The following is a 21,621-nucleotide window of genomic DNA, read 5'->3' on the forward strand; positions in this document are numbered from 1 at the left end:
CCCCGCGTGCACATTCGGAGCTGCGGAAAGAATAGGGTTGGCACGATGCGGGTCCTCAAGAGGAGGGGGCAGGACCGAGCGCTCCACCCTCTTACACTAAGTGGGGCGGTGACTGTTCACCAGGCTGGGCGGGAAATTGATCAACCTATTGCACCTGCGCGGAACTGAAAGGCGGGGCCTGGTTGCGGGCTGGGCGGTGCCACCGGAGTGGTGCGGTGCCAGCAGCTCGGGGCGGTGCGAGCAGGCGAGCTGAGCCCCGCCGATTTGAAGCAGGTAAAAAGAGGCGGTGCCGGTTTTGGAGACTGGGCGGAGTGGGCGGGGCCTGGACGCGGGGCGGGGTCAGGCGTAGAAAAACAGGCGGAGCGGTGGGAGCCGGTCCTCTGTAGTCGGCAGCACGAACCTCGTGTCTTCCCGGACCGGCGTGGAGACAGCAGCATGGCGGGCGCCGGCGCGAGGCAGCGCGCTTCAGCTGCCCCTGCGGCGGCCGAGGAGGAAGAGCTGGAGGCACGAGAACGGATGCTGGCGGCTAAGCGCGCAGATGGTGCGGACAGCGCAGAGGGCGCAGGGGGCGAGGGTGTGACCCTGCAGCGCAACATCACGCTGCTCAACGGCGTGGCCATCATCGTAGGCACCATCATCGGCTCGGGCATCTTCGTGACACCCACCGGTGTGCTGAAGGAGGCAGGATCGCCCGGGCTGTCGCTGGTGGTGTGGGCCGTGTGTGGTGTGTTCTCTATCGTGGGCGCTCTCTGTTACGCCGAACTGGGCACCACCATTTCCAAATCTGGCGGTGACTATGCTTACATGCTCGAGGTCTACGGCTCGCTGCCCGCCTTCCTCAAGCTCTGGATCGAGCTGCTCATCATCCGGCCCTCCTCTCAGTACATCGTGGCGCTCGTCTTCGCCACCTACCTGCTCAAGCCGCTCTTCCCTACCTGCCCGGTGCCCGGGGAGGCCGCCAAGCTTGTAGCCTGCCTCTGCGTGTGTGAGTACCGGCGTGGGACCCGGCCTGGGTGGGTGGAGTATCCCTGGGCCATCCCTGAGGTTCTAGGCTAAGGTCGCTAGTCCCACACCCCACGTGTGTCTCATTCATTCCTTTACACACCACCTTGGAAATTCCGCAGTGACAGACAGCAATCGCAGTCTCTTGTGGGAGTTCCGTTAATCCAACTGTCCATTCAGTTCCTCTGGAGCTGAGCAATATCATTTCTCTGGCAAGGCACCTACGGCGTAGTAAAAGGACGAATTTCCTGTTTGAGCTCCCTAGTGCTGTTTATGGAGACAAATTGTAGTTAAAAGACATTCATTCATTTTCCTCTGTAAACCAGTTTATCAGCAGAGGCTGACTCATACAAAAAACGTAGTAATGAAATTCTCTGTAGGCAGTAGTGTCGAATTTCCTGAAGATTGCCTTAAGTGGTTAAAAAAAAAAAATGTTTAACTGTAGATTAAATTTGTGTGGATTAGGGTGGATTGGGGCCCCAAATTGTGACAACCATGGCCATAGTCCTAACGTTGGTGATCTCATTCCCAGTGTGTTGGTGGATGTATATTATGTAAAATTTCCTGGGGACCAGAGACCAAAGACTGACAGCATTACATTTAAAGTGTTTTAAGGAGGCACATCTTGGGCAGTGGCAAGATGACATGGCTCTATCTGCACCACATGGAAGACACTGCAGAATTATATAGGACAGGGCAGGGTGGGTAGAGGTACAGGGGTGTTTCCCGCCCCAGATAAGAGAAACACCTTCCATACTTGCCTAGAGTAGGACAAGGGGGCCTATTTCAGGAACCAGCACATCTGGAGCATAGGGAAGGGGTCAGACAATCTCAGAGGGTATTTATGGGAAGTAATCTTTGTTCTGGCCCAGATATTGTTGGATCTAGCATGAAGATCTGACGGGACAGTCTCTCCTCACTGCAGTGTTGGTATGTTTGTTGTAAAGAACCATACCTCACTTCCGCGGGTTTACGTAGTGACACCAAGTCCAAATGAATTTTTGAGGAGTTTTATTAAAAGGAGGAGGTTTATTAATATGCTGGCCGCATATGACTAACACAGGGCACACCTGACCCAAGTCGTGCAACCCCAAATGTATCTCTGAGGCTGGTTATATACCCTTTGACCACATACAGGTTGGGGGGGCATGACATCATGATACAGTTATAAACAAGCTTATAACATTTGTCTAGGGGATTTACAAAAAACGTTAAAACTTTCAAGGTAAATCTTTTAGTGTCTATCGCTCCTCCTTTGCCTAGAGCAGGGGTAGTCAACCTGGTCCCTACTGCCCCCTAGTGGGCGTCCAAGCTTTCATGGTGGGCGGTAGCGGAGCAACCAAAGTATAAATAAAGAGATAGGTTTAACTATAGTAAGTTGTTTTAGAAAGATTTATTCTGCCAAACTTAGGGAAAATCCGACATAAAGTATTTGGTAAGTAATTATTATTATATGCTTTAACTTGCTGTAACTCTGCTTTATAACTTTTATAAAGTTACTTCCCTACTTTATAAATCACCATTACTGTGGAACCAGTGGGCGGTTAGAAAATTCTACTACTAACAGAGATACAAAAGTGGGTGGTAGGTGTAAAAAGGTTGACTACCCCTGGCCTAGAGGTACCTGTTAATCTCAGGATTTTAGGAAGGGAGGGAGAGCTAAAAATCAGTGTAGGGTGGTATGTAAATTTTGTCTCTTATTGAAAGGGAAAGGAAATTCTTCAGATAACCTTAATCCTTTCAGAGAACTAGAACTAAATGACCCAGTTGTCCTTGTAAGTTAGGAGATTTCTATATCCTTTTAGCTCCATTTTCCAAAGAAAGGACGGGACAGAAAGCCTGACTTTTCCTCTTTAAAATGGCGTTGCCAATACTAAGTTTTACAGTTCTTTGGCACCTTACCACTTGTTGATGGACATGGTCCTGGTATGTTGGTAGGCAGGTCTTGGTATGTACTTCACGTAAGAGTGAACTGAAAAAATTGCTTTGCAAAACAGTTTTCCTGTGTGATTTCAGAAAAAAACCATTTGTATCAAATATCATGTTTGTTTGTTTTTTCCTTTTTCTATTAGTAGTTTTTCTGCCTACCTCTTGGCCAACCCCTAGGGAGGCTTGTAAGGTGGAACTGTCCTGCTTTCAGAAGTGCCACCTAATTTGAGGATTTGCCTGAACCTCAATGAAACATATGAGTAGAGATAGCGGGATACATTCAGGTTTTGGGTCCTAGCAGTTAACTTGAGTGCCTTCTGCCTGGTCATACCTGTTGGTCTTGCTGGACTTGTGGGGTGCATGGACTGAGTTTCCTGCATGAGTCTCACTGTGCAGTGGGGCCGGTATTTTAGAGCTCAGCACAGCTCTTTTGGGCTGCTGAGAACTCACGCTTTCCTGAGACCCTGAACATCAATGAGCTCTGGGTGAAGGGACAATACTTGCTTGCCTTGCCTTTGGATGATGGGTTCTCAGTGATATGGATCTCAGCTTTAAAAACTTTGGTCCAAATCTAGGAATAGTCATAGCAATAGTCAATATACATGAGGAAAAAAAGCCTCTGGCTTCTGGTGGGATTCGAGGGGAGGTTTTTATGGGATGAGGCATTGGGCTAGCTATGACTTTGTTGGGTTGTTTTGTTATTAGGAATTGTCCAATTTGCATCATTTTTAGAGACAATATAATGTTTGGGCCCAGTATGTATTGAAATAGATAATATCTTTAAAGGGCCACCTCTCCATTCTTTCAAAATGGATCCCTTACTTGTTTAAACTTTTATATTTACATAGGTAAATCCTCAAATAGATTTTAGAGGCCACAAAGGATACGCTCTGGCCGGTGCTCTGAATCACTTCTGTTCTGGCATTGTGAGCCTAGTGGGGCGGGTCATGCCAATAGCACCCCTCTCAGCAGGGTAAGGGTGACCTTTTCCATGTGTTGATCGGCTTTCATAGCTCTTTCTTTGAACCACCAGTGTGAATGTGTGATACACATACACGTATGTGTGGCTTTTTCTGACGGAAAGAGGATTTTCAGTAATACAGAGTGTGCTATCTGCAAGAGTAAGTGCTAATAGAGCCTTACTTGGTCTAGAGAGGGACATGGGCTTGTCCAAGGCTCACAGAACTCAGCTACTGGACTGACATGGCTGTTCTCATCTAGTACAGTAAAGGGTTATGGCTGTCCAAGGAGGGGGCTTCTGAGAAGGCAGTGAAAGTTCCCACAGAAAAGCCACAGGAAGTTCCTGAGTATTCTTTAATTATTGCACAACAGTTGGATGCTAGAATTTTTCCTTCAGAAGAAGAAGGGTGCTCTGCACCACTTTCTTCCTGGAGCCCATCCATGCAGGCGTGGGCCCCATGGTGTGCTGATGCTTCAGGAACGGGCCCTGGGGCCACTCTTTCCAGAGTGTCGTGGATTCTGGAGCACAGTTCCCATTTTGCTGGTTGGCCTTTTCAGTACCCTGGGCACATCCGACAAGTTTCTTTCTGCTTATTAAAAATTGTACTGTGAGCCTGACCGGGCGGTGGCACAGTGGATAGAGTGTCAAACTGGTATGCGGAAGGACCGAGGTTCGTGACCCCAAGGTCACCAGCTTGAGCGCGGGTTCATCTGGTTTGAGCAAAAAGCTCACCAGCTTGGACCCAAGGTCGCTGGCTCGAGCAAGGGGTTACTCGGTCTGCTGAAGGCCTGCGGTCAAGGCACATATGAGAAAGCAGTCAATGAACAACTAAGGTGTTGCAACAAAAAATTGATGATTGATGCTTCTCATCTCTCTTCGTTCCTGTCTGTCTGTCCCTATCTATCCCTCTCTCTGTCTCTGTAAAAAAAAAAAAGTGCTGTGAAATGGGTTGCCTTTGGTGCTCAGAATGATTCTGCGGACATTAATGGGAGGCGGGGGGAGATCCATTTTCTTGTAGGTCTGACATAGAAATGATAAGATGGGTCCTTTCATAGAATGGCTCTGGTATTTTCACCTTCTTAATGAGTCAAAAAGGTGAGAAGCTAGCCTAGTAATTTTCTTGTGGCCATGTTGAATTTGGTATAAGAATAGGCTTACATGGGTTATTTGTTGCTTAATGAAAACTTGTTAGCAGTTGCTGAAATCAGGTGAGTCTGGGTTCTGTGTTTGTGACAGTCACACAGAGTGGCATTGACTTCTTCTTAGCCGGGTTTGCCTTGGAGAGTTTATCCTCCCTTCGTAGGCCACTTTTCCTGTAAAATGTCTAGAGAGGTGCCAGATGGGAGCACAGACGAGGGCAGTGTCTTGTATGTGAGAGCAGCTGTGGGTAAGAAAAACAACTGTAGCCTCCTTCGTTCTTTATCTCAAGGTAGAAGCTCCGAGAAGAAGGAATCTGAATGGGTCTATTTCTTCTGCTAAGTTGTAGAAAAGACTTGGAGCCTGAGTCGTGGTCACTCCTACGCAGGACACGTTGGTGTCAGGGAAGTGGCTGCAGCAGACCGCTGGTTTCCTGCCTTTGTCTTTCCCTCTCCTAGTTGGTTGGAGGGTAGGACCATGCCTGCGGGGACAGCCCCTGCACTCGACTTGCTAGTTCAGGGGTCCCCAAACTGCGGCCCCCTGAGGCTATTTATCCGGCCCCCACTGCACTTCCGGAAGGGGCACCTCTTTCACTGGTGGTCAGTGAGAGGAGCATAGTTCCCATTGAAATACTGGTCAGTTTGTTGATTTAAATTTACTTGTTCTTTATTTTAAATATTGTATTCCCGTTTTGTTTTTTTACTTTAAAATAAGATATGTGCAGTGTGCATAGGGATTTGTTCATAGTTTTTTTTTATAGTCCGGCCCTCCAACGGTCTGAGGGACATGAACTGGCCCCCTGTGTAAAAAGTTTGGGGACCCCTGTGCTAGTTACTTGCAGCACTCAGGTTGGTCTGCGGGTTGCTGAGAATGAGACTCTGAGTCACTGGATCCCCTTCCTGCGTGGGGGGCCCTTCATGAGATCTAAAGAGCACGTTCTTCCTTCTTGTGGAGACAGATGAGGTGGCCAGTGTTCCCCTACACTGAGTTAGGCCCCTACTGTGACCCTTACTTGGACAGATATGCATGGGGTGGGGCTGGGGGTTCCTTAGCTGCTGTTCCTCTGGGGACCCATACCTGACCTATTTCCTACCTGGTGTCAAGTACCAAGCCTATGTTATGCACATGGACAGACCTGTGTTCTGTTTCAAAAAATTCACTGGGACCTCCAAAGCTCAATTTATACATACATGATGTGGGAATTTTTCACAGCCCTGCCTGGGTGTTTGTGAGGACTATCCCATGATGTATTTAATAAGAGTACATGGGGACCCAGTCACATAATGGCTGTGACTTATTCTCCACGTTGCCTTCTCAAGGATGTTCACCTTTAACATCTTGAACTGCCCTAGAACTTGTTCTTTTCTGGTTTAGAGAAAAGAAGAAAGGGAGAGAGTGGAGGGAAGGAGGGGGAAAGCCAGAGGTGCATGCCAGCATTTTTCACTGGGATCTGAGCTGATGAGATGCTCACTGCACACGCATCCCCCTGGCCTCAGTGGTTGGTGGTAGTGGTGGTGGCAGGGGGAGGTGATCTGTCGGCTTCTCCCAAGGTAGGGGTGAAGGACATAGATGAGGTGTGGGTTTGGTGTCAGGGGTGAGCCATGGCCAGCTGACTTGCAAGGAAGTTGGTCGTTTGGGATAAAGACCAGAGGCGGGAAGGGAGACCATAACAGTACTTTCCCACCCCCCACCCCCAGTCTTCCAGCCACCTGCTTGTTTCTGTCAGTGCCAGATGGAGACCCTGATTCTGTTGGTATGGGACCTCACGCAACGTGTCCACCACTGTGTCTCCAGGACTCCACCTGGGCCTGTCACAGTGAGGCCTGGTTCAGGGTGTCTGGTCACCTGCCATCCACCAGGGCTGAGCCACTTGATGCATGAGACAAAGGCTTCTGGGTATTTCCAAGGAGCTGGCGACCCCAGAATCTCAAGCTGTGAGCTCAGTGCAGATCACAGCCAGTAATTAGCACTGAAATCTGACTTGCCTGCCTGACATGAAAGTGGTCTGGCCGCTAGAGTGGATCAGGCCAAGTCAGGGACCAGGGCTGAGTCCTGTGTGGTCCCTCACAGAAGCATTTGACCCCAGAGATGTGGGAAATGCCGGCGAGCATTTCTAACCCTTTTTCCCTGGGTCACAGTCCCCTCTGATAATCCCATGGAATGTGTGGGCTCTGCCCAGAAATGTGCATCGGGCATGTTTACTCCAAGCTGTGGTCATAGGGTGTTCAGGCTTGAAGCCACCCCTACTCCCAAGAGAGGCCCCGATCAAGGCAGAAACAGATCCGACTAGCTAGTGCTCTTGGATTCCCCTGTTCCCATATGCTCTGCACCTCAGTCTGTGAAATGTGCTGTCATTCCCATTTTATAGCCAAGGAAACTCAGGCAGGGGTGGGCTGGGAATGCAGGCTGTACAACTGACCTGCCTGTTGAACTGCCTGTTGCCATCAGCCATGTGGAGACACATGACCAAGTGTATGGCAGGGTCTTCTGGAATGGTGTTGGATTCCATGTCCAGTGTTTCAGTTGGCAGGCTCAAGAACACATTGTTCTGAAGTTTGTCCATGTCCCGGATTCCTGGGAAGCGCTTTTCCCTCTGTCTGTGGGGCAGAATACACACATTTTATTATACTCATTTTATCTTTTTATCAAAAATCACTTCACAAGTGAGTTTCAAGGTCAGGGTGGGCCGGTAGTGCGTTCCAGCTGCCCAGAGGCCCTGGACCCTGTCCTGTGGTCACACTGGCCTCTAGTTCCCCTTGCCTCCTTCCATGACTCACAGCAGGTTCTGGGGACTAGGGAGGGCTATGTGATTCTACACACCCAGTCGGTGTCGCCTTCCCAAGCCCAGGTCTGGACTGTGGCCAAGGGGGTTACCCAGAGTGCACCTGTTCCCACCCCTGGGCTTTACCCCATCCTGTCTCCACCAACACGGCTGCTGCCCAGTCCGGCAGCTTTTTGGCTCTGTTGGTTGGGGTCCGTTCTACATCATGGCAGGAGGACCCCACATAGTTCTTTCCTTGATCCCGGCAGGACGCGAGTTCTTGCTCTAGACAGTGGGCTATTCCAGGCAGGGCATTTCATGGGGTCAGCCCACCCCTCCCCCACTGAGTTCTGCCCACTGTGAAGAATTAGCGCTGACTTCTCATTCAGGCTTTGGGAGCATGATACGTGCAACCTGATCCAGGCTCTGAGTCACTCTGTCCTTGGTTGCTGGCTGACATCAGTCGCTGCTGAGACATGATCATCTGTAAGTTGCTCAAAGAGTAGCCAATACAGAACCAAGGCCAGCCCCTGCAGACATGAGCCCACTGTGACCCTGTGGCCAGCCCAGAACTTTGTCCCTGTCTGTGTGAGTTGCTCAAGACCAGCAGAGGATTCATCCCTCAGCACTCACATGGGCTGTGAGGCTGTGTCCTCACCTGGTTCCCTGCTTGGGGATTCTGTCAGCGGGGTCTACTGGAAAGCCAGGGCCGCTGCAGAAGGCCTGAGTGGGACCCTGGCTCTGTCCCTCAAGTTCTTTGAGTCCTTGGGCTGTAGGACACAGGCCAGGTGCTTGGCTTCTCTGGACCTATGTTTCAGACCCCAGAACAGGGCAGGGATGGGTGGGTGAGTTGTGCCTGCAGAGGAGAGGGTGTGTGATTTGATGTCCATCCCAGCAAAGGCCAGGTGTCAGAGGGATTGTGCAGGAATTAAACACGACAGGGCAAGTGTGCCTGGCGAGGGGCACAGTGGACGCCTGTGCAGACCAGGAGCTGTGGCTCCTCCAGGTGCAGAGAGGAGACTGTAGGTACTCAGTGCAGCAGCAAGAGAAGGTGGGGCCTAGCTAGAGCCACTTCTAGTGGGTCTGGATGCCCTACGCCTTTGCACCTGTATGTTATGGGTCTGAGGGCGTTCTTTGAGACCCCCTCAGCACTGAGGGTAAGGGCTGGAGGTGGGTGTGGGGTGAAGGCGACTAGGAGCAATGGTTTGTAGAGAATGTTTTCCCCCAGGCTGGCCTGTTCCAGGGTTCTGGGGGAGGAAAGCAGCTGAACCAGATTGGTTAACAGCACTTTGTCCCTATGAATCTGTAAGGACGGGCAGTTCAGCTCATCACTACCAAGGCACAGAGGGAAAGTGAGGGTCTCTCTGGACTGGTCACATGTAAACAGGGGCATCGTGAGTGTCCTACAGGGAGGACATGAGGGAGGGGCTCTCACCATCACTGTCTTCCAGGACGGCAGGGCTCAGTGACGTCCAGCACTGTCGGGTCCATGTGAAGACTGGGCTTTTGGGCTGGGGACTGTGGAGCAGAACGGGGACTGGGCTCTGTCCTGGATTAGCCTTACCCAGTAGGAGGGAGACACGAGTGAACACATGTTCTATAGCTTGTTCAGGCCTTGTGCCTAAAGGGGGTGTGCAGGCAGGGTAGCTGGTGTGGGGGTGGGGGGTCTGGCCAGCGGCACAGGGGGCTTGGGGCAGGCACTCGTGGGCACTGCTCTCTGCAAGTCCCACATGAGAAACCCTCAGCCCAGAGAGCAGCAGACACCTGGCCAAGGCAGCCTGGTTCAGAGATGTCAGTCTTCCACCTCCCTTTCCCTTCTCCCCTTCCCTCTGAGAGGGTGCCAGCAGTCTCGCATCTCAGGCACGCTCAGGTTGGATGGGGTCCTCCAGGGTTTGTCCCCATCAGTGGGTCCCATCACTGGCCGGATCTTGGAATCACCTGGTTAGGACTGTTGCCCAGGTCTCCTCTGAGACTCAGCAAAGGGAAGCACAGTGCAGGTCAGGGAGCTGTGGTGGAGCTTCTCATAAACAGCCAGGGTTGAAGACCCTGGTTGAGTGGCCACAACATTCAAGTGGGACTTAGACCTGGGCATACTCACCCTTCTCTCCTGGTGACTGCTGTATGACTTTCAGCATGTTGGACAGACTCTCTGAGCTCTCTTGACCCCAACTGTCAATGAGGGTTGAATACTACATGTGTCTTCTCATCCCTCAGCTACAGCAACTGCAGAAGGTTTTCTCACCTTTTTCTTTTTTTATTAGCATAACTGCTGGAGGAACAGAGGTTTTGGGGAGGGGGTAGGAATATCTGGCCATAGACATACGCATGTGTCTGCATTTAGCCAGTGATGGTGACTTCTAACCGTGCACACACAGCTTCATCTGTTCTCAGCAGATCTTCACACTCAGCAGTAACCAATCAGATTAATACTAATCCTTACCAGGGTGCCAGACGGCATGTTTGCATAACTCACTCACAAAGCAGTATTCCTATTTACTATATGAGGAAATAGGCTCATACATGCTAAGTAACGTGCCCAAGGTCACGCAGCATGTCAGAACTCTCTCATTTTTCAGAGCTCGAGGCAAGTCTCCCTCCTGTCAGTCCTGGCTGTTCCTGGGTTTAGGGGACCCTTTGAGAACTTCCCTGTTCTCCAGACTCTTGCTTCCAAAGAGCCCGTAAAGAGAGAAGTTGCTATTTGTGGGGTTTCCTGCTTACTCCAGGTCTCAGGGTGTCGGCAAATTTCTGAATTGACAAATGTGTCTCTTTCTGGCATGTTTTGAAATAAATGTGTCAGCCTTGTTCCAGATGGTCGCTGACACCTCCACCCTGGGCTGGGGTGAACTCTGTGTGGTCAGGCTTAATAACCCAGCCCTGGTTAAAAATGGAAAAAAATATGGAAACATGTTCTTCGGTGAGTCACAGAGAATTTGAAAATGTGATGCTGGCCTATTAGTAATATCTTTTTACAGTAATCAGTGAATGGAGACAGGAGAGAGCTGGATATTAACTTCTCCTGTGGGTGGCAGCCTCTTGAATTGTAATACTTCCCTTTGCTCCTAGAGAGACTAGGGACCCCCAGAACAACTCACTGGTTCTGGGAATTGCTTATTTTTCCCTCAATTGCCAGCAGTAGGGATGAAGTCTGGAGCCACGGTCAACCTGAGCTGTTGTTCAGCATTCTAGTGCATCCTGGTGGTGAGGTCGGCCTTCTCACCGGTTTGGGTTGCTGGGCCAGGCACACTCACTTTCTTGGGGCCCATTAAAGGTGATTTATGCATTGGGAAGTCACCCCCTGGTTCTCCAAATTGGGTCCCCAGAGCAGCAGCCTCAGCATCCTTGAGTTAGAGAGGCAGATTCTTAGACCTTCAGGGTATTGACACACCCTGAAGTGTGAGACCCCTTCTGTCATTAGAAGGGAGGACGCCTTAAGGCAAGAAATGAAGACAGGCTGGGAGGGAGTGGGATGAGGTTAGCATGAAGCCCAGAGGACATCTAGACTTCAGTGGTCCCAGGAAGAAGGTGCTGATTAACAAGGCACATGTCCATTGAACACCCGCCAAACCCTGGTCCCCATGTGTGCCAGGTAGATTTGGATGAGTAAGGCAAAGGCGGGACAAGAACCCACAGAGTGGCTGGACGCCCCTTCAGTGGTCAGCTGTGTTGGTGGCAGCTTTCCCCGCCACATGGGTCATACTATCCCATGCATGGTCACTGACTGTCATCCTAGGAACCAACCCACCAACAGCCAGGGCTCAGGGTCCAGATGCCCAGTGAGTGCCGAGATGTCTGGCAGGTGGGGTTCCGGCTCCAAGTCAGCAGGCTGGCTGTCTTCCTGAGCTCATGTCTCGGACCATCCTCACTTAGCAGTGGTCAGTGGGCACTACTTTGGCCTGGTGCCAGCTACTTTTCTGGGTGAGCCCAGGAGACCAGGCTGGCCAAGTTTCCTGGGACCAGCTCAGCCTGCTGGCACTTGCTTTTCATCTCAGGACCTGTGGCAGAGTTCTGGGTCAAACGACGTTCATTTGCCTGACATCTCAGCCCCTTCTGGCCAGTTACCAATAGCCAGACCCCACCTGTGTGAGGCAGCATGGCTCATAGGTCTCAGACTGCCTTTGCCCCCTATATTGCCCCTTTTTATTAAGGCCCCTAAAACTGTGTAGAAAGCACCACCCAGATGGGGAAGCAGAGAGAATGGGAGGGGGGTCGCTAAGACACACTATGATCAGGGCCAGGGAGGGTCCCAGAGATGCTACCCAATGAAGTCCTGAGAAATAGCAGGTCATGGGAGAAGCTGCACTGTATTATCCAGCTTATGTCCAGTGCTGTCCTCAGCCCTTGGGGACTGCAGATGACTAATCTGCACCAAGTCACCAAGTCAGGCCAGCGCTGGCATTGGACCTCACAGCTGGGCTCTAACTGTAACCAGGTGTCCCCTGAGGCTAGAGGGTTAGAGCAAGAGGCCCAGTCGAGGCGTCATTCTTCCTTCACTGGGCAGCACTTCCATCTGGGCCTTGAGCTGTAACCAACATAAGGATGGGGATACAAGTGGAGCCACCACAGCAGGAGGAGGGCAGAAGCCCCTTAGCAGATGGATGGTGACTTTGTAGCGCAGCTCTGGGATTCTGGTTCCTTTGCCGAGGTTGAGCCGGACGCCTCTGCCAGCCAGTTAGGTGGGTTATGCTACAGCAGAATGAGGAAGGGGACAAACTTGAAGAAGGACAGGCTTCTAGCGTGGCCTATGGAATGAGCCATCTGCATACAGCCCAGAGCTGCCTCCTCTCCAGGGGACTCTGGGCTCTATCTCCTTCGCCCAGCTGTCACCATTTGCGAGCACAGCCATGTTTTATCTGGGTAGGGGTGGTGGCTCAGGGTGCCCTCCTGATAGCCACCCACTTTTATCATCCTGCTGGGCCTGTGCCCTGGGTGTCCCATTCTCTCCCTAACTGTAGCACAAGTACCTTCTCTTACTCTCCTGTACTGGAGGGGCTGAGTTGCAGTCATGACAACAGCAGTGAACCCTCCTTACATCTCTGCACACTTAGAACCTCGTGTTGTCAGATCAGCCCCCATCCTGCAGGTGTGGAAACTAAGGCTCAGAGGAGTTGGACATCTTGTCCAGGTGGTGGAGCTTAAATCAGGGTAGCTGGGCTGCAAACCCAGCTCACCAACTCTTCCCAGGACCTCTTGGGTTAAGGCTGAAAGACACCGAGTCCTGGTGAATTTGCCTATTTACTTAAGATTATATTTCATTTTGAAAATTTTTAAAGAGAAACACTATGAGAACAGTAAAGCACTTGTTTACTCATCAGCCAAAGACAATAAAAATTTAAACTTCATCATATGTTTTGGTTCTTTTTATCTTTTATCTTTTTTCTTTTTATTAAGTGAGAGGAAGGAAGGCAAAGAGACAGACTCCCACATGCACCCTGACCTGCATCCACCCAGCAAGCCCCCTATGGGGTGATGCTCTGCCCATCTGGGGCCCTTGCGCAATTGCTCCTGAGGTGAGGCCATGAAGCCATCCTCAGTGCCTGGGGACAACTCATTCAAACCAATTGAGCCATGGCTGCAGGAAGGGAAAACAGAGAGAGAGAGAGAGAGAAGGGGGAGGGGTGGAGAAGCAGGTGGTCGCTTTTCCTGTGTGCCCTGACCAAAAATCAAACTCAGGACATCCACACACTGGGCTGACACTCTACCATTGAGCCAACCAGCCAGAGCCTGGTTCTTTTTTAAAGAAACAAATACTGTGTGTCCGTAAAGTCATGGTGCACTTTTGTCCAGTCACAGGAAAGCAACAAAAGATGATAGAAATGTGAAATCTGCAACAAATAAAAGGAAAACCCTCCCAGTTTCTGTAGGATGATGTGGCAGCATGTCCGCATGCACAGATGATGACGTAACACCGTGTATACAGCGGAGCAGCCCACAGCCATGCCAGTCGAGATGTGGACAGTTCAGAGCAAAGTTCAGTGTGTTCTGTGGCTCGATAAATTCGAATCCGTGACCAAAATGCGACGTGAATATCTGCGCGTTTATAATGAAGCGCCACCACATAGGAATAACATTACTCGGTGGGATAAGCAGTTGAAGGAAACCGGCAGTTTGGTGGAGAAACCCGGTTCTGGTAGGCCATCAGTCAGTGACGAGTCTGTAGAGGCTATACGGGATAGCTACCTAAGGAGCCCTAAAAAATCTGTGCGTGAGCCCACATCGAACTGCACTGAATAGGTATGAACCTGGGAGAGTTTTCCTTTTATTTGATGCAGATTTCACATTTCTGTTGTCTTTTGTTGCTTTCCTGTGACCAGTCAAAAGTGCACCATGACTTTACGGACACACTGAATTATAAAGTCGTCTTTCTTCTGTGATCAGGTCCCTTCCCCTTCCAGACTGGGGTAGCACATCCCCAGAGGGCCAGAAGAGCCCAGGACACTGTCCACAATCTGGACTTTTTTAATGTCTTGAGATAGTACTGCATTCGGGGAGATCGCCGTGGTGCACAGTGGCTCTCTGACAACTGTTGGGTTGGATCTTGGACTGGGCAGGGTGTGTGCCCTTTGTTAATGTTGGAGGGGTAATGGGGTGTCAGAAGGGGCCTCTCTCGCATCCTAGTGACAAGTAAGACCCCCTCTGTCTCAGTGACCACCACATCAGGGCAGCCCACAGGCTGGGGGCTCTGGGCACAAGCTGCCACCCCTTCCAGGAGCCTCAGAGTCCTCATCTATGAAATGGAGAGGTTCCCCTGCTCACCATGGGGTAGAGAGACCCCAGATGGGGTGAGTTGAGCAGAGGTGACAGCCAGAGCTGCTGCACTTGATGCTGTCAGTGATGCTCTGGTCTGAAGCCAGGGCCGAGTGCCCACTCTGAGGACGCAACCAGCCTTCAGCGCTGCTAGTGGCCTTGGAAAAGCTGCCTCCTGGTGTGAGGGCTTGGCCACACCTTCCCTGCCTGCTGCCCTGCCTCCCTCAGGGCATGAATGGAGGAGTGATGCAATCCCCGGGCCTCTTGCTGCATCCGGAAGGCTGTGTGTGCCTTGGGAGGAGGGGCCTGAGGCGATTGCTTCATGATTGTCGCTCAACCGTAAGGAAATGGGAGGCAGTCTGAGAGAAGCCTCTGGCCAGCTCTGTCACTGTGAAGAGGCTCTCTGGCACCCAGTGGCAGGAAGGACCGATTAGATCCTGGGCTTGCCCTTTAAGGCCCCTCCATCCTGAATTCCAGCCACTGAGCAGGTTGGACCAGAGAGCACTAGACTGGCAGCCTAGGAAAAGAGAATTCCACTCTTACCCTCCTCTCCCCACCCTGCACTCTCAGTCCCGTGGGGAGTGTCAGAGGGCCCCAGACACCCTGGTCTCAGTGCTAGGTGTGCCCCTACCACCTTGCACATGGGTTTCTCTGAGCTTCTGTTTCCTCTTCTGTGCTGGGAATGGCAGTGCTGACGTGCTTAATACAGGACAGCTGTCTTCCCCATTGGTTGAGGGCTGGGACCGAGGTGCTGTTTGCCTCCATTGGCCTTCTCCTCTGAGCCTTTCAGCTCCTGCAAGAGTTGCTTCAGTACTGTGACACAGATACTTTGTCTGAGCCCCACATTCTCACGACCTTATTTAAACACCCAGCACCCCAAGACAGCTCATCTTAACTATGAGCCTCTGCAGGTGCAGAAACCACAGCCTAGGAGCTGGCAGTTTCACCAGGGTCCCTGTGAGTAAAGGCCATACTGAGTCCATATGTCACAGCCTTTGGCTATCATACCCACTACAGGGGAACTTCTGAGTATTTCGGTTTAGAAATAGCAGCCTTTAAAGCAAATAGTTTCAAATTATTTTTCATCCTGAACTTTCTCAGTGTATAACATATATGGAGTCTCTGTCAAACCATTGCATCAGCCAGAGTTTAGAGCAGGGAAGAAAAAGTGAGGGGGAGGGTGCTATTAAAGCAGGCAGAGCGATGAGGCCTTAATCCTATCCAGAGCACACTGGGAAGATTTCCTGTTTTCCTTCTGCCTGAACTGGTCGGTCTCATCCAGTTAATTAATGTGGTCTTATCTCTTTGGGGCCTGATCCTCAAATAGTAAAGTAACATGTAATTACTCTAGCTGGGGACAGATGCCACCTGAGGACCCCCAGCCCCGGGTTAGTTCTGTCTGGAAAAGAGGAAGGATCAACAAAAGGCCTTTCTAGACTTTCTTACCTTACCGAAGTCTTCTCAGGAAGTGATGGCTATGCAGGGAAAGGTGAAGAGAGGCCCTTCCCATAGGACCTGGCCATGCAGGTTAATGTTTAATGACCAGTCCTCCAAGAGAGAAAGGCTCCCAAATGTGCCCCTGCCAGACCCGGTGTAAGTGCTGCCTGGGCAGCTGGTTTCCAGCAACTTCGTGCAGGGCGCTAGGATGAGCACATGGCTACTCAGCAGCATAGTGACCTGAGTGAGTGGATGAATTAGAAATGGTGAAGTAGGCCCTGGCTGGGTTGGTAGAGCGTTGTCCCAACATGCCAAGGTTGCGGGTTTGATCCCTGGTCAGGACACATACAAGAATCAACCAGTGAACACATAATAGCAAACAGATGTTTGCTATTCTGGAACAGCAAATAGATGTTTCTTTCTCTACCTCTTTCTAAAATCAATTTATTTTAATTAAAAAAATATTGAAATGAGGGAAGAAATCAGTATTGAGTGTTCATTGCATTTGTTTTAGTATAATTTTATTTCATTGTAAGTTTACATGGAGGCTGTGTTAATAGCCAGCTCTCAAGATCCCTAAACATTGATGGCTCATGGACATGTATGAATCTTTTTTTTTTTTTTTTTGCGAGATAGACATACAGACAGGGAAAAGAGAGAGGTGAGAAGCATCAACTCATAGTTGTGTCACTTTAATTGTTCATTGATTGTTTCTCATATGTGCCTTTGGGGGGGGGGTTCCAGCCAAGCCAGTGACCTTTGGGGTCAAGCCAGCGAGCATGGGGTCATTTCAATGATCCCGTGCCCAAGGTGAAGACCTTGGGTTTTGAACCTGGGACCTCAGGGTCCCAGGTTCTGACGCTCTATCCACTGTGCCACTGCTGGTCAGGCTGAGGTGTGTATCTTACATTGTTGACCGCTCACGAGTTAACTCGTGTTTGCACTTGCATTGGCTATTTCAATTTTTGGAACTCAGGGTAATATAGGATTATTGTATTTGTGACTCTTCGCCCTGAGGGTCGAAGTTCGAAAAACAACACACCGTTCTCTGTTCTCCTGCGGACTCCTTTTCTTCCCACTCCTCCAGGCTGAGACCGCAACATCAAAGGTACGGCAAACAAAAACAATCACAGAGTCGAGCCCTCTCAACTTGGACTGTCTTCTAACCGCTCCCAGTTTGAACACACATATCAAGGATATTGTAAAATCTTTCTTCATCGTGTTCAGTTTATTATAAAAAAATAGTGACTTTTCTTGATATTTAGGTTTTTATCGCAATTATATAATAGTATTACAGAAGTTTCAACCATGACAGATCATGAAGGTGAAAAACTTTTCAGTGAATTATATGCAGACGTTTTATCTGATTGTCCAAGTGATTTTGAAATATATTGTAGGGATATAGAAATTGATAGTTTATCGGAAGACAGTAATGAGTCGGATATTAGACCACCAAAACAACAAAAAAGAAATGTAATAAGATCTGATAGTGAAAGTGATTTTGAAGAAGAGTGAATTGAAAATGGTATTACACCAACTTTGGAGGATTATTCAAAATTGCAGGTGTAACTGCTGAACTTAGTGATCCAAGAGCCTCAGGGAAGTAGCAGATATGTACAAAGTTTCATTTAAATTCATTATGTATAAATAAAGTATACTGAAGTGTATTTAAATTGTTTCGCTTTCATACTCAACTATGAAAAAATAGCCGTGACATGAGATAACTCTGCGTAAATTTGCCGGTCAGCAATGTGTTAACCTCTCCACCCCTCTCTTACTCAGCACAGGACCGGGGTCTTACAGGCACCCAGGCAGCATCTGCTTCTGTCCAGGTGCATTCATGGAGCCTGGCTTAGCTGCCAGCCTGTCTCCTTCTCTGTTCCCTCCCCGGTCAGGAAAACCACCTGTAACTGGTATGATTTTCAGTTTCAAGGCATGCTGTTACAACAGCAGCTCGTGTGTGGTTTCCTGTGCCAGCTGGGATCCCCTGGGCATGGCTGCTTGTTGACTCTGGGGCTGTGGCATGCGCCCTTAGCCCCCATTTCAGGTGTCAGAATTGCCCTCGTGGTCCCACCATTTGGCTTGTCACATAGACTTGTGCTAACAGGATACCTCACTCACCTGTTAACTCTGGGATTCTGGAAGATTCTCAAGAAAGGTTTTCCCACCTTCAAGAAATTTGGTAGACTGTGCGTGAACCTGATAAATTATGCTAAATGTTGAGTGGGTGCAGAAAGGGGAATGCAGTCCCCTTCCAAATGGCAGGTTTGCTATCTAGCCTGTACTCTTAAGATAGCGCTCAACTCAGACTCAGGTGTGTGGATGGTGGGGGGGGAGGTAACTGTTTTGATTGTCAGTCCCTTAGGAAGTTGAAATTTATTCATTAAAAAAAATCTTTTGGGACAGCCCAGGAGTATCTGGGATCACAGCTTAAGAGCCTGTGGTTCTCAACCTTTGGGCCTGAAGAACTGTCAAGTTTATTAAAAACAAGTCCTGGAAGATGAGACCCCACCAAAGGGGCTGGGTTCCTTCTCATCCTGCCCCTGTCTCATGCTGCTCTGTCCAGTGGGACTCACTCACTGTCCTATCTCCACAGTGCTTCTCACGGCCGTGAACTGTTACAGCGTCAAGGCTGCCACCCGCGTCCAGGATGCCTTTGCTGCCGCCAAACTCCTGGCACTGGCCTTGATCATTTTGCTGGGCTTCATCCAGATTGGGAAGGGTAAGTGCGTCCTCTGGGCCTTCACAGCTGTCTAGGGAAGGCCTGCTGTGCCAGGGTTGAGGGGTCCCCACCTCTGAATGTCCCAGTCAGCTCCCAGGTATACCAGGTTCTCCAATACATCGCTTTACTTACACTCTATACCCTTATCCTTAATAGGGGTCCCCTGCTCTGAACTCCCCTAGCCCTCGGGTCTGACACACTAGCATGAAGGGTACCATTTGAAGGGCCCTGTGAACCAGGTCACCCCATCCCGGGCAAAGCCCTGACATTGAGTTAGAGAAACTGAACATCACCCAACAAGTCAAATCAGTTCCCCTCCCAGGGTGGCAGGGAGAAATAGGTTCACCCTGTCCTTTGAATCCCCCTCTCCTACCCACAGTCAGAGGCGGGGAGGGATAAGATAGTGACTTAGAGGTTCTTAGAGAGAGCTTAGCACTGTGCCTGGCACATCGTGAGTATGGCAGAGAGGTGCTGTTGCTAGTTTTGTCTCTTCAAGTATATCTTGCACACAGGAAGCTATACAGATTGTAGGTGCCCCACAGATAAATTATAGCTGCCCCCCAGGGGAGGACATTGAACAGTCCAGTCCAGGCACCAGAAGGGTCCTCGAGGCCATGGATGCCCCTTCCCACCAGTGTCTAGCATGCTGACCTCTCTTCTGTGATCAGCACTTTGTTCTGTCATGTGTGGGTCGCTCACACCGTGACATTACTGGCGGTTCATCCTCTCTCTATTGGGCCTTGTTCCTTGTGAAGGTGCTGATTTGTTTATCATTGTATGGACAAGATGGGGTGGTCCCCCATTTCTGGCCGCTATGGAAATGCTGTTAGGAACATTCTTGTAGGTGTGTCTTGGTGAACAGAAGTCCTGGTTGCTCCTGGAGTTGGGAGTACAGCAGGCCCAGGGTGAGCATCAGCTTAGATTCTGTAGGTGAGTGATCCTGCAATGCTGGTCCAAGACAGGTTCTGAGAACCCCTTCAGAGGAGGTCACCATGAGGACACACACATAACAAGAACCCTCAGCCCTCTATTTGGGAAGGGCAGGTGGGACCTGGGGCCTCACTACATCTGAGTGCTGTTAGAAAGCAGGGGCCACATGGAAGTCCCAGGTTCAATTCTCGGCCAAGGCACATAGGAGAAGCACCCATCTGCTTCTCTACCCTTTCCCCTCTCCTCTCTCTCTGTCTTTTTCTTTCCCTCCTGCAGTCAAGGCTCCATTGGAGCAAAGTTGGCCCAGGCACTGAGGATAGCTCCATGGCCTCTGCCTCAGGCACTAAAATGGTTCTGGTTGCAACAGAGCATTGCCCCCTAGTGGGCATGCTGGATGGGTCCCGAACAGGCACATGCAGGAGTCTGTCTCTGCCACCCTGCTTCTCACTTCAAAAAAATACACAAAAAAGAAAGAAAAAGAAAAGAAAGCAGGGGCCCCAGAGACCAGCCTTAGTGTCCTCTATCTCACTAGGGGTTCTGCTGGCCTGGTGCACCTGGCCCCAGCAGCAGCTCAGAGCTCTGTCACAGGGAGAACCAGAATTTATGACACTTCCAAAATCTTGTGCAGGCACAGGGGCTCCATGTCCCTCTCATGTCGGCTCCCCTCCAGTGTGAAGCCCTGAGCAGGCAGTGGCTGTTGTCTTGTTATAGCCCATCCTCTCTCACACTTTGGAGCTGGCTAGCTGTGAATTGTGTGGCCCCAAACCTGTGTCCTCAAGGTTTCTGCCTGTGATGCCCAAAAATCTATCCCTGCGGTTCTGAACTGCCCTGCTTCCTTCCCCCACTACTGGCCACGTGGGGTACCACACTGTCTAGGAATCTGACGTCCATAGACCATGGGACGGTGCAGGGGGCATGCTCATGATCTGGAGAATTGGGTGCACATGGGGCTGCAGGGGGCGCCACGTTGCCTGCCCTCACTGGTCCTGTCTTGGGGTAGAGGGAAGCCCACAGCTCTGCTGTCCACTGACCTAGTAAAGTCGAAACTCGAATCCAGATTATTCAGGCAGACCATTTTTATTAAATATATTAATATGGGCCTGACCTATGGTGGCGCAGTGGATAAAGCGTCGACCTGAAACGACCTGGAATGCTGAGGTCGCCGGTTCGAAACCTTGGACTTGCCTGGTCAAGGCACCTATGAGAGTTGATGCTTCCTGTTCCTCCCCGCTTCTCTCTCTCTCTCTCTCCTCTCTAAAATGAATAAATTTTAAAAATACATTAATATATGTGAAGCTTTTAGCATGGCAGCTGGTATGTAGTAACAATTGGCTCCCTTAGCTGCCATTGTTGGCATAATTGAAAGGAAAGTTCCACCTCACTTGCAGTCGCTCTCCATGGAGGGTAGCCTAGGTCACTGCCTCAGGAGCTGGACCCCTTGGGAGCATGCATCTGACCAGTGATGTCCAGCTTCCCGGGAAGTCCTTGAAACACGACGTGTGGGTGAGCCCACAAGGCAGGGCTGGGTGAGCCTTTAATCCTGCTGCTGCTCTGGGCACTGCCCCTGTCCTTGGGAGCCTTCCTGGGACTTCAGCTTTCAGCACTTTCCTGAAGACAACCCCTTAGTTTACTTTTTATTTCTTGGATCTCAAGGACCCTGGTTGGGGCTGAGTAACTCCCTGGCCTCGTGGATGCAGTTAGGACTGATGGGTGAAAGAAAAAAAATCCACCCTGCCCGCACCACTTGGTCCAGGCAGGAGATGGGCCATTTGATAGACGCCTTGCTTGCGAAGGCATTTACTTGGCTGGCATGATTAGATACAGACAGATGAGGAATGTAGGGGGGAACCTGATTTTTGTAAAAACAAATTTCAGAAGGGATAGCAAAGAGCTTTTGTTCAGCCTGAATACATAATGTGTTTATAATTCTGTTGCTGTCGAAAACATCCACCTCCAACCCCCACCCCCCACCCGAAGCAGTTCCTTTCTGAACTCTGG

General features: G+C 50.3%; 1 protein-coding gene across 1 annotated transcript in view; it reads left to right on the forward strand.

Annotated features, from left to right (window-relative positions):
• The first annotated feature begins 359 nt into the window (after window positions 1–359).
• Window positions 360–21,621, forward strand: part of SLC7A5 (solute carrier family 7 member 5) — a 45,781-nt gene continuing 24,519 nt past the window's right edge. The window contains exons 1-2 of the mRNA XM_066242404.1: window positions 360–985; window positions 18,568–18,693. Coding sequence (XP_066098501.1) covers window positions 436–985; window positions 18,568–18,693 — 676 coding nt within the window. The 5' untranslated portion in view covers window positions 360–435. The remainder of the gene's footprint in view (window positions 986–18,567; window positions 18,694–21,621) is intronic.

This window comes from Saccopteryx bilineata, chromosome 9 (genome assembly GCF_036850765.1).
Source record: "Saccopteryx bilineata isolate mSacBil1 chromosome 9, mSacBil1_pri_phased_curated, whole genome shotgun sequence".
Classification (NCBI taxonomy): domain Eukaryota; kingdom Metazoa; phylum Chordata; class Mammalia; order Chiroptera; family Emballonuridae; genus Saccopteryx; species Saccopteryx bilineata.